This window comes from Sorex fumeus, unplaced genomic scaffold (genome assembly GCF_029834395.1).
Source record: "Sorex fumeus unplaced genomic scaffold, SorFum_2.1 ptg000022l, whole genome shotgun sequence".
Classification (NCBI taxonomy): domain Eukaryota; kingdom Metazoa; phylum Chordata; class Mammalia; order Eulipotyphla; family Soricidae; genus Sorex; species Sorex fumeus.
In genome coordinates this window covers 2,262,201-2,276,193 of record NW_026606079.1, presented here as the reverse complement: position 1 = coordinate 2,276,193, position 13,993 = coordinate 2,262,201, and the positions used below count along the sequence as shown (strand labels likewise).

At 63.2% G+C, this 13,993-nt stretch overlaps 1 protein-coding gene across 1 annotated transcript; it reads right to left on the bottom strand.

The window, feature by feature from the left end:
- Positions 1-3,336: 3,336 nt before the first annotated feature.
- On the bottom strand, positions 3,337-13,993 carry TNFAIP2 (TNF alpha induced protein 2). Its single transcript, XM_056113697.1, has 14 exons — positions 13,981-13,993; positions 13,813-13,896; positions 12,543-12,620; positions 12,176-12,457; positions 10,705-11,347; positions 7,459-7,573; positions 7,237-7,359; positions 6,953-7,053; positions 6,459-6,557; positions 6,185-6,308; positions 5,347-5,469; positions 5,115-5,270; positions 4,924-5,045; positions 3,337-4,361 (listed from the first exon to the last, which is right to left on the bottom strand). The coding sequence occupies exons 1-14, from the start codon at positions 13,991-13,993 to the stop codon at positions 4,220-4,222; spliced, it is 2,205 nt and encodes a 734-aa protein (XP_055969672.1). The 3' UTR covers positions 3,337-4,219.

Genomic DNA, 13,993 nt, shown 5'->3' with positions numbered 1-13,993 from the left:
TCTTGCTCTGTCGCCTACAGCCCTGCCGCCCTGCCTTTGCCCTTAGCTGGTGGCCCACACCAGGCGCCTTGCGGCTTTCCCCAGGGTTGTGGGTCTGTGGTCTGCACGCAGCGGCGCTGGCCTGTGGGGTCTATGCAGGATGGGGCTCCCGCAGCAGAGGTGCTCAGGAGACCCCCGCCTCCTTTCACACAGGTCTCAAACTTCCACCCTGGGGGGAAAGGGTGTTGTCTCTCCGCCTGCTTTCCCCTGGTGGCTCGGTGGCCGTCATCCTCTAGAGGCCACTGGACAGTCAGGTTTGGGCCCGCAGTGACGAGACATTTTGGGCCTCACGGGATGGGGGTGGAGCCGGTCCTGTCCTCCCCACGCCAACGAGACCCCAAGTCATCACCCACGAACTGCCTTTCTGGCTCCTGATCAAGCCACTTCATGGCCATGATCCCAGAGACTCAGGAGAAAATCTCAGAACCCAGCAGGTTTTGGCAGAAATCCCTTCAGATTTAAGTGTAAAGATTTCAGAATTTCAAAATCGCGCAGCCACTACTGCAGCCATGCGACATCATATGTTATTCATAACCAGCAATAGAACACAAATTGTCTATGGTTGCCTTTTCAGCAGATCTGAGTGTTGGGATCACTGTCACTGTCTTTGTCAGTCTTCCCGTTGTTCATCGATTTGCTCAAGCGGGCCCAGTAACGTCTCCTTCGTGAGACTTGTTGTTACTGTGTTTGGCATCTCGAATACGTCGGGGAGCTTGCCAGGCTTTTACCGGGTGGGCGAGATCCTCTCGGTAGCTTGCCGGGCTCTCCGAGAGGGGCAGAGGAATTGAACTCGGGTCGGCCAGGCTGGCTGCGTGCAAGGCAAACGCCCTACCGCTGTGCTATCGCTCCAGCCCTAGTGTTGGGATAAAATCTCAGATAATAAGGTGGGTCTGGTGTCGAAATATTGAATGTGACCGAAGTAGAGAGAGAGTAATGTGGAAATCATCTGCCCCACAGGTAGGGGGAGGGTGTGGGATGGGGGTACACTGGGGTTGTTGGGGGTGGAGAATGGGCACTGGTGAAGGTGTGGGTGTTTCATTGTATGACCGAGACTTAGATCCGAAAGCTTTGTAACTGCTCTCACGGTGATTCAATAAATAAAATTATAAAAAATGAAAAAAAAAACTTCAGCAATTCTGATTGTTTGGGGGGAAATTCTAAACAATAATGGTGCATCTTTTGTCAAAATAATGAATGTAATCAATGTAGAGAAGAGTTAAGTAGAAATCATCTGCCTCATGGCATTTGGAGGGGTGAGGGGGGGTATACTGGGGTTCTTGGTGGTGAAAAATGAGTACTGGTGAAGGGAAAGGTGTTTGATCATTGTATGACCGAGACTTAAACCTGAATGTTTAGTAACTTTTCCCACAGTGATTCAATAAATAAATATAAAAAGGTAAAGGTAAAAGGTAAAGGCCCTCCCGTTGATCGTCGATTTGCTCGAGCGGGCCCAGTAACGTCTCCATTGGAGACTTTGTTGTTACTGTGTCTGGCATATCGAGTACTCTCGGTAGCTTGCAGGGCTCTCCGAGAGGGGCGGAGGAATCGAACTCGGGTCGGCCTTGTTGGCCGCGTGTAAGGCGAACGCCCTACCCGCTGTGCTATCGCTCCAGCCCTATAAAAAGAAAATAAATTAAAAAATTAAGGTGGAGTTCATGCCCAATTTAATCAGCTAATCAGTGGCTGAATAAATAGTAGTACTCCTAAAAAAAAAAAACCAACTTCCGCTCTGGTATCTCCCAGGGCTGAACTCACCCTCATCTGGGGAGCAGCACGTGCCCCCTACTTCTCAGGGGAACTCAGGATCCTGCTACACCCAACCCCAGATCCCCCACTCCACCCCCGTTCCAGCTCCTCTGCGGAAACCCAGCATGCCTGACCCAGTGGCCAGAGGGGCCCACAGAGCCGAGCGAACCCCAGTTCCCAGGACTGGCCCCTCGCCCCTCCATACTCGGCTCCCTCGGATCCCTGGCCCCAGCCACTTTCTGCTAAAGCAGAAGCCCACCCGGCACCCTGCAGGTCCCATCGGATCAGCTGGGATGGGGGCCCAGGGCTGCCCCTTAACTCTCCAAATCCCACACACATAAACCCCAATACTCCACACACATATGACCACATACAAGTGCACACTGCACACATACAGACCATGCACACACCACATACATGCACATACACACCACACACATTCCACACATACATGCGCATGCACCACACATATACACCACATATATACATAATCACACTTATACCCACATGTGCATGTGCAAACACAAAAACACACACACACACACACACAACACTTGAACTAGCTGGGGTTCCTGGGGGCTTCCCGGAGTGTCAGATCAGCCCTGGGTAGAGACTTGGGCACATTCCCAATGGCTACCAGCAGGGGCAGCCCCCACTTACGGTCACTCCCGCTGACCTCTGCTGCTCCCTTCCTTCCCAGGAGCACCCATGACTCACTTCTCCCTCCCGGAAGTTCCTCCCTGGGCGGATTTTGCCAGGGAAGTCACGCATTAGAACCTGCAGGGCCACTGGTGACCCGGACAGGACCTCACGCCAGCCCGTGCCCACCCCTGCCCCACGCCGAGCGCTCCACTGCCCCGTGGGTGAAGGGGCTGCGCACGGTGGGAACCGGCCAGCAGCCGTGGGGGCCCAGACTCAGCTGCTCCCTGCAGCCTGGGAAGGCGAGGAGGCCCCCTAAGGAGTGATGGGTGCTGAGGACAGAGAGCTGGGGTGTGCTGGCTCTGGGCATAGGTGCCCCGAGGTCCCTTGGATGAAACGTTCTAGAAAGTGCCTTCCCTTCCCCGCTTCAGCCCCCTCTGTCCAGTGGACCCTCTACTGAGCCTGGACTCTTCAGAATGCCCCCAAGGACTCTGCCCCCCACATCCTAGCCCAGACAGGGGCACTGCTCTCAGGGCTTATGCCAGAGTTCCAGGGGACCCACAGGGCTGCAAGCCTGGTCAGGAAAGGACGTCAGGATAAGGGGGGACGGGGACTCCCAACAGTGAAGAGCTGAGGCACGGAGAGGTGACGGGCGAGGACACGGGGTGATGGGGAATGACACGAAGCACAGAGGGGGTTTTGGGGTGCACTGAGGCCCAGGTCAGGTGAAGAGGGGTGGGCCATACTGGGTGGGACTCAGGCTTACACAGGTGTCCCCTGTGCCCTGGCTGCGCAGAGGTCAGCCCACCGGCGTGTGGACGTCCCCTTCCCCGGCCGGCCCAGACAGAGCACGCAGAGGCAGTGAGTGTCAGAAATGTATTTCAGGTGTCCCACACGCCGCTCCAGGGACTGCAGACACCGACCCAGATCCTCGAAGGGCCCCAGGGCCCAGCTTGACGCCGACCCAGCCAGGGCGCCCAGAAGCTGCGCCTGTACAGGCTTCCCAGGAGGACCTTCTCCTGACACGCAGAGGTGTGGCACCCCCTCCCCCCTGGTAGGCAGTCCAGAAGGGCCCCATGTCCCCAGCCCGAAACACAGACAGCTGGCACCCTGGGGTTCCACAAGGGAGCCCAGCGTCGGGGTGCTCTGTCCAGGGAGGCGGGCACGAAAAGCTGGATGTGGGTCCCTGCTACCACCTGCTTCAAGGTCAGAGGTTCCCAAGACTGGAACAGGGAGACCTCTGACCTCTGAAGGTGAGGAGTTAGCCCCTGGAACTTTCTAGAAGGGCCTCAGCCGGTGAGGCGTGGGTTTGCGCTGGACTGTCTGCACTGCCCCAAGCACTGGCCCCGTCTGAAACCGTGACAGTAGTGACCAGTCCCACAGCAGACCCAGATTGGGGTCAGCGGTCAAGCTTTGCCCCTTACCCCCCAAACCCCATGTCCAGCAGGGAGGGCGAGCTGGGGAATGCAGACAGGATTCTTCAGGGTCTGAGTTGGGGCCACGAGGCAATCGGGGCTCCCTCTGACGTTGCCAGTGACCTCACGCTCCTTCTTTCTCTTCAGCTCTGGCCAGACCACTCGGCCCCAGAGGAGATAGGCCCCGAGTAGGGGGCCACAGCCAGACTCCCTGCCCAGCCCGCACCTCAGCACACAGTCTTCTCCAAAGGGCTTCTCGGGAGGGCCTGCGGGCCCCCCATGGGCTGCATCTGGTGCCAGCCGGGTGGAGACGGAGGCTGGAGGTAGGAGCCCGACAGACGTGAGGTGAAGCAGTCCAAGCTGGGGCAGCAGGCCCGGGACTAGCTGACCTTTATAAGCGAGAACAGGGGCTTGGAGGGCTCCTGTGCCCCCACGCTCACGTCCAGGATGCTCCGGATACTCTTGACATCGCTGCTGGAAAGGTTCCCCTTGATGGCCAAGATGGCATTCAGGTGGCCTTTGCTGGTGAGGAGGAGGCGCCGTGAGGGGTCTCGAGCCGGCTCCACCCTCGCTCCCCCTCCTGGAAGGTTCTCCCTGCACTCCCACCAGTGCTTCTGATGCTCTGACCTCGGCTCCAGTGCCCAGCGCCTCAGCAGGGGAGGCAGCCCGCAGCTGCTCAGAGTTCGCGGGGGGAACGAGACTGCCTGTCTCACCCATTTACCGCACCCACTAAAGAGCACCTGGATGCACGACTAGGTGGGTACCTGGGCATGTGGGTGCGTGAATGAGTGGAGGAAGTGGAGGAAGTGATGGATGGGAGAATGAAAGGGAAATGAAGGGACGGGGGAGGGTAGACATGAAGATGGATGATGGGTGGGTGGGGGGATGGAGGGAGGCTCGGGCACAAGGGTGATGCATGAGCCCAGATGGAAAGAGGAAGGGGTGGATGGGATGGATGGATGGATGGACGAATGGATGGATGGACAGGCAAATGAAGGGAGGAATAAAGTGATGGATGGGGAGGAAGGGGAGGAGGGAGAAAACTATGAATGGATAGACGAACAGGGAGGGCCTGGGCGCTCACCTGAAGTCGGGATACCAGGTGGCATAAGTGGCCACGGCGATCTTGATGGCATTAGGGTCCTGCAAGCGAATGATCTCGGCGAGCGTGGGGAGGGCCTGCTGCAGCCACGTGGCGGGCGATCCCTGCGGGCACAGGCAGGGTTGGAGGGGTGCAGGGGGCGAGAGGCCAGGGCGGGCGGTGGGCAGGCTTACGTTCTGGGTGCAGAAGGTCTGGATGAGGTTGGCGCTGGCCTGGATCTGGGCGGCCAGGTCCAGCTGCTGCTCCGCCGTCTTGAGGACCAGGCGTCGCTTGGTGAGGCAGAGGATGAACTCCTTCACCAGGTGCAGGTGGACCAGCTCCAGCAGCTCCTGCGGGCGGCCACCGTGAGCTCGGCCAGCAGGGCTGCCCCAGGGCCCAGCACCCACGCCTCCAACCCCTCCTCACCTCCCGGAGACTGGCGAGCAGCGCGGAGAACTCGGGCAGCGCCGCACCCACTGTGGACACGATTTCCTCCACGGTCTCTGTGGACACGGGCTTGCGGCTCTGCAAGAGTCTCTTGAACTGTGGCTGGGACGGAAGAGCCTGAATGTCAGGCCACAACCCCACAACAGGAAGGGCCACCAGACACACACACACACACACACACACACTCACTATACACACACATGCACACACGCCACATGTATACACACAACACACACTCACTCTACACACACTCAAACCATACACATGCATGCACACACGCAACACATACACACACAACTCATATACACATACCATACACACTGACTCACACATATGCACACATACAACACACTCACCCTACACACACACCACATATACACACGCCATACGTATATAGACAACACACACCATACACACTCACACACACTGTACGCGCACATGTATCACACACACACACACACACACACACACACACATGCAGAGCCTGCAGCCCAACAGGGGGATCCCGGGGTCCCGGGCAGGACTCGGTCCCTGTCCCCAGACGGGAAGTGGGGTGGTCGGGACGTGCCCTTCTCTGGGCACCTGCTTCACCACCTCTAACGTGAACAGATCCTGCATAAACGTGGCTGTGGCCACACATGTGGCCCGGACACTGACGATAAAGCAGGACACTGCAGAGGGCAGGCAGGGCACCCGGTCTTCCCAGCCGGGGGACTTAGGGGGAGTCTGCCTGGCACGGAGCACGGTGGGTGTCCAGACTCCCCACGGTGCCCCTGGCATCCCCTTCCCTGCCACGAGCCCCTGCAGGCCCACCCACCTGCAGGTCCCCAAAGAGGTTCTGGAGCAGCACGTCAAAGCCGTGGCTCTTGAGTTCGGCCAGGGGGCCCAGGAGGAGGTTCTGGAGGTCCTGCTGGGTCTGCCACTTCTGCTCCAAGGCTGTGCTGGGGGAGGGACCCAGGCCTTCATCAGCTCCTTGACTCAGTGGTGACAGCTACACACCCGCCTCTCACGCCCTTTATTCCGCCTCTCCACCCCCAGCATCCCAGCACAGGCTATTCCCTCCCCCCGCCCCCGTCCCGCATCCCCCTCACCGGAACAGCTGGCAGTTGTTGATGTTGGCCATGACGTTGGCCCTGTAATTTCTCAGCTGTTTGCAGCTCTCCAGAAACTCATCAAAGGTGCGCTTGTAGCTGGGGGTGGTGGATGGGGTCACGCAGAGACAGGGACGCCAGGGCCCTCCAGGTAACGGCTGCAGGTCAGGGGCCCAGGGAATGCCTCTGCTGCCCCCTCCTCCCAGACCCCGCCATAGCAGGGACCGCTTAGATAAAGGGGACCCCCGAGGGCGGGGAGGAGGCTGAGATATCCTTAGGAGGAGGCAGGGCTCACAGGCTGGTGTACACTGTTTCGGTGGGGGGCAGAGATTTGGGGGATCACATCAGTGTTCGGGGGACCCTATGTGGTGCCCAGGACTGACTGAGTTCTCTGCAGGGGCAGCGCCCTCCCCGCTCCAAAGCACTGCTTTCCCTCCGCGTGCTGCATTGGGGTGCCCGCCGCCTGCTCCACGCTGCACCCCACAGAGCCCCACCTCCGCAGGAACGTATTCATCTCCGACAGCAGCAAGGGCTTGATCTGCGAGCTCAGATCCGGGCTGATGCTCTTGGCTTTGGCGTGGCTCTGGGAGAGGATCTGCAGGGTAAAGGACCTGGTGAGCTGAGAGATGGGGGCGCTCCTGGACCAGGGTGGAGATGGGGCGGGGCTAAACGGGGCGGGGCGGGGCTTGGTGGCAACAGGGCGGGGCTAGTCCTAGTGGGCGGTGCCAGCGATAAACGGGCGGGGCAAGCTCCTGTGCACACGTTGAAGCAGCGCTACCTGCATGATGTCAATGGTCAGCTCACTGTGGCGGTGGCCGTCCAGCCACGGGGGGTCCATGTCCTGGGTCCAGCGAGGGGATTCCACCTCCAGGGCTCGGCCCATCAGCACCCTCACATTGGCCTGAGGACAGAGGAAACGTCAGGGAAGCCAGAGCCATCACCCTGCCCCCATCAGTCCCAACTGCAGGGCCGCCCTCCCGCCGGCCCGCGTGGGACTCACCACCTCGTTGGCCAGGAACGTGGCTTCCAGCGTCTGGACCTGCTTGGGGGGCAGGAGGCTCCCCAGCTTCAGCCCCTGCAGTTCATTTGCCAGCGTGGGGCTGTTGATGATGTCACTGTGGGCAAGAGGGCTGGCCTGAGGCAATGGCACCCATCTGTGTGCCACGATGCCCTAGTTGCCATATCCCACCCAATCTGGGGCAGAATGCGGTCCCCAGTCCGCTACGTTTCAGGTGATCCTCCAATGGCTCCATGGGTTCAGGCCAGACACCCTCCTTTTACCCTCTTACCACGTCTGTCTACCCCTGCATAAAAATACCCCCAAATGGATGGTGCCCCCAACTCTGCCCCACAACTCTCTTCTCCACTGCCAGAATCTACCCCCACTCCTGGCTCTGCCCTTCCCCCCAGAGCTCCTGGAACCCTGCAGTGCCGAGTTACCCTCCTCTGAGGCCCCCCCGCCCCCGCCCCCTAAAACCTAGAGCACTACAGCAGTGTTCTCTCTCTCTCTCTCTCTCTCCCTCTCTCCCCCCCCCCCCCCCCGCGGTCACCCCCAGCAGCTCGCCTTGATGCGTACAGAGGGTGACCCAGAGCAAACAGGAAGGGCTGCTCCCCATACTGCCCTGCTAGGGCGTCTCCACTCACTTGCCTGGCGCCTCTATGGGCTCCTGAGTCCCCAGAGTCGGTCAAGCCCTGGAACTTGCTGAATAGCTTTTGCCAGTGGGCGGCTCAGAGGGTCCCATCCCCTTCCCCGGTGAACGCAAAGCTGACTCCCTTTGCTCCCCACGTGACACAGGCCTGTGTTTGATAACACAGGCCTCCAGCTGAGGGACCTCAGCACTCAGCAATCCTGGGACCTGGCCTCAAGGTCACTCACTGGACAGGAAAACTGAGAAGGGGTTAAGTGGGGTGTTTCCTGGTGAGCCAAAACAAGGAACTGGCTCTGAGCTGCCTGGCATTCCCCAGCCCAGCCCTGTGCCAGTCTTTTGATGCCCAGTGGGTTCCTCATCCCTACGGGTCTTCCTCCAGCCCTGCCCCCAACATACTGGAGGCTGCCTGGCCACCAGCAGAGTCCCAGAGATCCTGGGCACTGCTCCCATGTCGCCTGCCCTTTCTTGCAGGCTTTTCCTGGGGGCAGGGCAGCCCACTGGAACTTCCCACATGGCAGCATTTCCACACAGGTATGTCACATGTAGGGAGCTGAGCTGAGACCAGGTTCCCTAGCTGGCACCTCCCAGCCCAGGGGCCGGCTCTGGCTCTCCTAAGGAGTCATACTGACACTGCACACTGGAGGTCTCCCCCAACCCCCAGTAGCCCTGCACGGGATGACCCCATGCCCACGCCGAAATCCAGAGGTGCTCAGGGCATCAGCCGGGTGCTGACACCGCGTGCAGCTTCTAACCCCGGAAGACGACCCTCTTGCAGGGAAAACCCCTCTCCTTCTCTGTGACACCCTTGCCTTTCTGTCCACCATGAGCGGTTGAGGAGGGATTTTGGGTCCCTCCTGCCTCCTCTCATAGTGCTCGTGCCCTGCTTCTCACAGTCGCCTCTCTTGTCCCTGGACTAGGAACTCTGGGAGGAATGTGGAGGCCCATGCCCTGCTCAGTGTCTCAGTTTCCCTTCAATTGTGAAGGTGGCCAGGACCCAGAAAATGAAAATGCAAGGGCCTGGGATGCGCCTCCAGGGGCAAGTGCGAGTCCTGCGGGCGAGAGGCCCTGGGTTGGGCACCACACGGCCCCAAGCGTCACCAGGAGGCTCGAGGCACTCGGGCAATCCTTCCACGAGGTCTCCCGTCCTAGCCCCGCACGCCTCCACTGCACAAACCCCGCCCCATCTGCATGCGTCCACCGGATTGGGTGGGCACCGCACAAACCGTGCCCCGTTCTGCACTCTTCCACCGGATTGGGTGGGCACCGCACAAACCGTGCCCCCTGTTCTGCACTCTTCCACCGGATTGGGTGGGCACCGCACAAACCGTGCCCCCTGTTCTGCACTCTTCCACCGGATTGGGTGGGCACTACACACACCCCGCCCCCTACCTGCACTCTCTTCCACTGGATTGGGTGGGCACCGCACAAACCCCGTCCCCTGTTCTGCACTCTTCCACTGGATTGGGTGGGCACCGCACAAACCCCGCCTCCTACCTGCACTCTTCCACCGGATTGGGTGGGCACCGCACAAACCCCGCCCCCTGTTCTGCACTCTTCCACCGGATTGGGTGGGCACCGCACAAACCGTGCCCCCTGTTCTGCACTCTTCCACTGGATTGGGTGGGCACCGCACAAACCCCGCCTCCTACCTGCACTCTTCCACCGGATTGGGTGGGCACCGCACAAACCGTGCCCCGTTCTGCACTCTTCCACCGGATTGGGTGGGCACCTCACAAACCCCGCCCCCTACCTGCACTCTCTTCCACTGGATTGGGTGGGCACCGCACAAACCCCGCCCCCTACCTGCACTCTTCCACCGGATTGGGTGGGCACCGCACAAACCCCGCCCCCTACCTGCACTCTCTTCCACTGGATTGGGTGGGCACCGCACAAACCCCGCCCCGTTCTGCACTCTTCCACCGGATTGGGTGGGCACTACACAAACCCCGCCCCCTACCTGCACTCTCTTCCACTGGATTGGGTGGGCACCGCACAAACCCGTCCCCTGTTCTGCACTCTTCCACTGGATTGGGTGGGCACCGCACAAACCCCGCCCCCTACCTGCACTCTCTTCCACTGGATTGGGTGGGCACCGCACAAACCCCGCCCCCTGTTCTGCACTCTTCCACCGGATTGGGTGGGCACCGCACAAGCCGTGCCCCCTGTTCTGCACTCTTCCACTGGATTGGGTGGGCACCGCACAAACCCCGCCTCCTACCTGCACTCTTCCACCGGATTGGGTGGGCACCGCACAAACCCCGTCCCCTGTTCTGCACTCTTCCACCGGATTGGGTGGGCACCGCACAAACCGTGCCCCGTTCTGCACTCTTCCACCGGATTGGGTGGGCACCGCACAAACCGTGCCCCCTGTTCTGCACTCTTCCACTGGATTGGGTGGGCACCGCACAAACCCCGCCCCCTACCTGCACTCTCTTCCACTGGATTGGGTGGGCACCGCACAAACCCCGCCCCCTACCTGCACTCTTCCACCGGATTGGGTGGGCACCGCACAAACCCCGCCCCTGGGGGCCAGGCTCCCTCCCGCCAGGGGCTCTGTCGGCGCCCCCCACCCCCGCGACCCCCGCGGCCCCGCTCACTTGGGGTAGAAGTTCCGCACCCAGCACAGCAGCGTGTAGACGTCGCGCTCGCACAGCTCGAACTGGGCCATGGCGGCCACGTGGGCCGCGAAGTGCTGGTGGTAGCTCTCGGCGTAGACGGCCACCACCTGGAACTCGGCGGGGAAGAGCGGCTGGAGCCGCGCCACGGCGGCCTCCAGGGCGTCCTTGGTGGTGCGGCCCATGTGCAGGAAGACGCGCTCGACCTCCGAGCTGCCCGCGCTGGCCGCCTGCGCGTCGGCCGCCGGCGCCTGGCCCAGCCGCTCCTCGGCCTCCCGCGCCACGTCGCGCCGCCACAGGCGCAGCCAGCCCCGCGGCCGCGTGGCCTCGAGCGCGGGGGGCCCGGGCGTCGCCTCCGCGCCCCGGTCCTCGCGCTCCTGCTCGGCCAGCACGGCCAGGGCCTGGCGCAGCCGCGCGGGCGCCACGTCCAGGGGCCGCCGCAGTAGGCCCAGCACCTGGTCCCGCAGCAGCACGTACAGCGCCTCCACCTTGCTCTGGCTCCGCACCAGGTCCTCGGCGCTCGCGCCGCCCGCCGCCGCCACGGCCCGCAGCTCCCGCTCCAGCGCCAGCAGCGGCCCCGCCGCCTCCAGCTGTCCCCGCTCCAGCGCGGCCTTCAGCTCCTCCACTGCGGCAGGCAGGGCGGCGGTCGGGGTCGGGGGTCAGCGCCGCCGCCTGCCCCGAGCCCCGCCCACCGCCTACTGTGTGCATCCGAGCCCCCGCCCGCCCGCTGCCTACTGTGGGCATCCGAGCCCACCCCCCACCGCCTACTGTGGGCATCCGAGCCCACCCCCCACCGCCTACTGTGGGCATCCGAGCCCCCCGCCCGCCGCCTACTGTGGGCATCCGAGACCCCCCGCCCCCCGCCTACCTGTGGGCATCCAAGCCCCCCTCCAGCCTCCTACTGTGTGCATCCGAGCCCACCCCCCACCGCCTACTGTGGGCATCCGAGCCCACCCCCCACCGCCTACCTGTGGGCATCCGAGCCCCCCGCCCGCCGCCTACTGTGGGCATCCGAGCCCCCGCCCGCCGCCTACTGTGGGCATCCGAGACCCCCCACCGCCCCCCGCCTACTGTGGGCATCCAAGCCCCCCGCCCGCCGCCTACTGTGGGCATCCAAGCCCCCCTCCCGCCGCCTACTGTGGGCATCCAAGCCCCCCTCCCGCCGCCTACTGTGGGCATCCAAGCCCCCCTCCCGCCGCCTACTGTGGGCATCCAAGCCCCCCTCCCGCCGCCTACTGTGGGCATCCAAGCCCCCCTCCGGCCGCCTACTGTGGGCATCCAAGCCTCCCCACCGCCAACCTGTGGGCATCTGAGCCAGCCAGCCCGCCCCCCCCTCCCGCCCACCGCCTACCTGTGGGCATCAGAGCTTCCCCCCCACTGCCAACCTGTGGGCATCTGAGGCCCCCTCCCACCGCCAACCTGTGGGCATCCAAGCCCACCCCCCACCACCTACCCGTGGGCATTCGGCTGGCCGGGGCCTCCGCCACTCCTTCGGGCTCCGCCGTGCTGGGCTGCCCCTTCTTCTTCCGCCCTTTGCTGAATACACTGAAGATGGTGGACAGGCCTTTGGCCTTCTTCTCCTTCCGCGAAGCTTCATCCTTGTCCTGCCCGGGCACCACCTCAGCTTCCAGGGCCGTGCCCAGGTCCTTGGGGAGGTTGAGGGCACCCGGTGGCAGCTGCTGGCCAGGGTGGCCTGGGAAGTAGGTTGTCATCTTCAGCATCCCCGAGCTGCAGGCTGACAAGGACAGGCGTCACAGCAGGCCAGGCTGCCTCCTGCCATGAGAGCTTGTCTGTGTCCACAGCCACCCCCACCGCCCCACTGGCCCCTCGCAGCAACGGCAGGGAGAAGGGCAGCGGGCTCGGGGCGAGGACGAGCAGCCCGTCCTTGGCTTGTCTGCCTGGGGGAGGGGTGAGGCATGGCAGACACAGGAGGGCGAGGCTGGGGACCACCTGAGAGCAAAGAGCACCTGGGGTTCCTCGAGCTGTCTGGGCCAAACCCCTCTCTGGGGTTCCTGTTCGCCCCGAGGTGATACGCCGTCATTCTTTCACTTTCTGTGACTCTTCACGTCCCTCCCGGGGCGCTGGCCTTTCCCTGCCCACCTGACACCAGGTGGCCTGCTCCATGTCGCTGGACCCTGCCCGGTACCCACACTGGGCTCAGCCAGGCCCGAGGCCAGGGAGGGAAGGGGTGGGAGAGCTGAGAACGGGGACAGGCAGGCGGAAAGGGCCAGCCTCCCTGGTAACTGGGGTGACGGTCACTGCCGCACCTGCCCTGCGCCCGAAAATAAAGCGGTGACTCATGCAGCAGGATACCATCCATCAGCCCCAGCCTGGGCGGCCGGACACGGGGGCTGGGCGGGGGGCTGGAGGCACGTGAGTCACCACTGTCTGCCGGTCCCCAGGGGCTTCTCCCCTCACTGTCCCCGGGCCACTTGGGGGCTTGCGGCCTGAGCTCCTCCCCAGGACTCTCGCCAAGTGCACTGTGCGCGCCGGGGTCCCCTGAGCTGTCAGGGCCAAGACCCCTCTCTGGGACCAAGCAGGGGCGCTCTGGGGACCAGGTGGAGGCCCGGTGGCCCCTTGCTCCGCCTGTCCATCCTGCATCCAGAGTCCCCGGCTGAGGGAGAGGATGCCCCCTGCCCAGTCCAGAGACCTGAACTGGACTGTGAGACCGCGGAGAGACAGCCCAGCATTTGGACCACTAGGCCCCCTTCCTTCCCAGCCTCAGTTTCCCCGCTGGGGAAACGGGTGCACACCCTTCCAGTGCTGCTGGGGGTGTGTGGCAGACCACACAGCCAGGTGCCAGCTCCTAGCAGGCTCCCCGCCCAGGAGAGCAGAGGAGGGCAGGAAGGTCAGGCCTGGGGTGGCCACGGGCTGGACAGGCAGGAAGGGGCGGGCCGGGCTGGCCGCGCCCCCCTTAGAGCCCCGCGCTCCTCCTGCGCGCCCCTCGCCCTCCTTTGGGATCTCTGCGGCCACCCCAACTCCGGCAGGCGGCTCCTGGCCCCGGCACGACACGTGTCCCCGCCCGCCCCGCGCCGCGCCGCGCGGGCCTGGGTCTCTCCGCGGGGGCCAGCGGGGCCGGGCGCTCCTTACCTTGTCGCCGCCGCTGTGTCCCCGCCGCCGCCGGCGCGGCCACAAATAGTCGCCGAGCCGACCCCGCCCCCGCCGTGCCCGCCCCTGCGGAAAACCCGCGGCCGCCGCCCGGCCCGACTCCCCTCCCCGCCCACCGACTCCCCTCCCCGACACCGCGGGGGCCAGCACCTGGCCGCCCCAT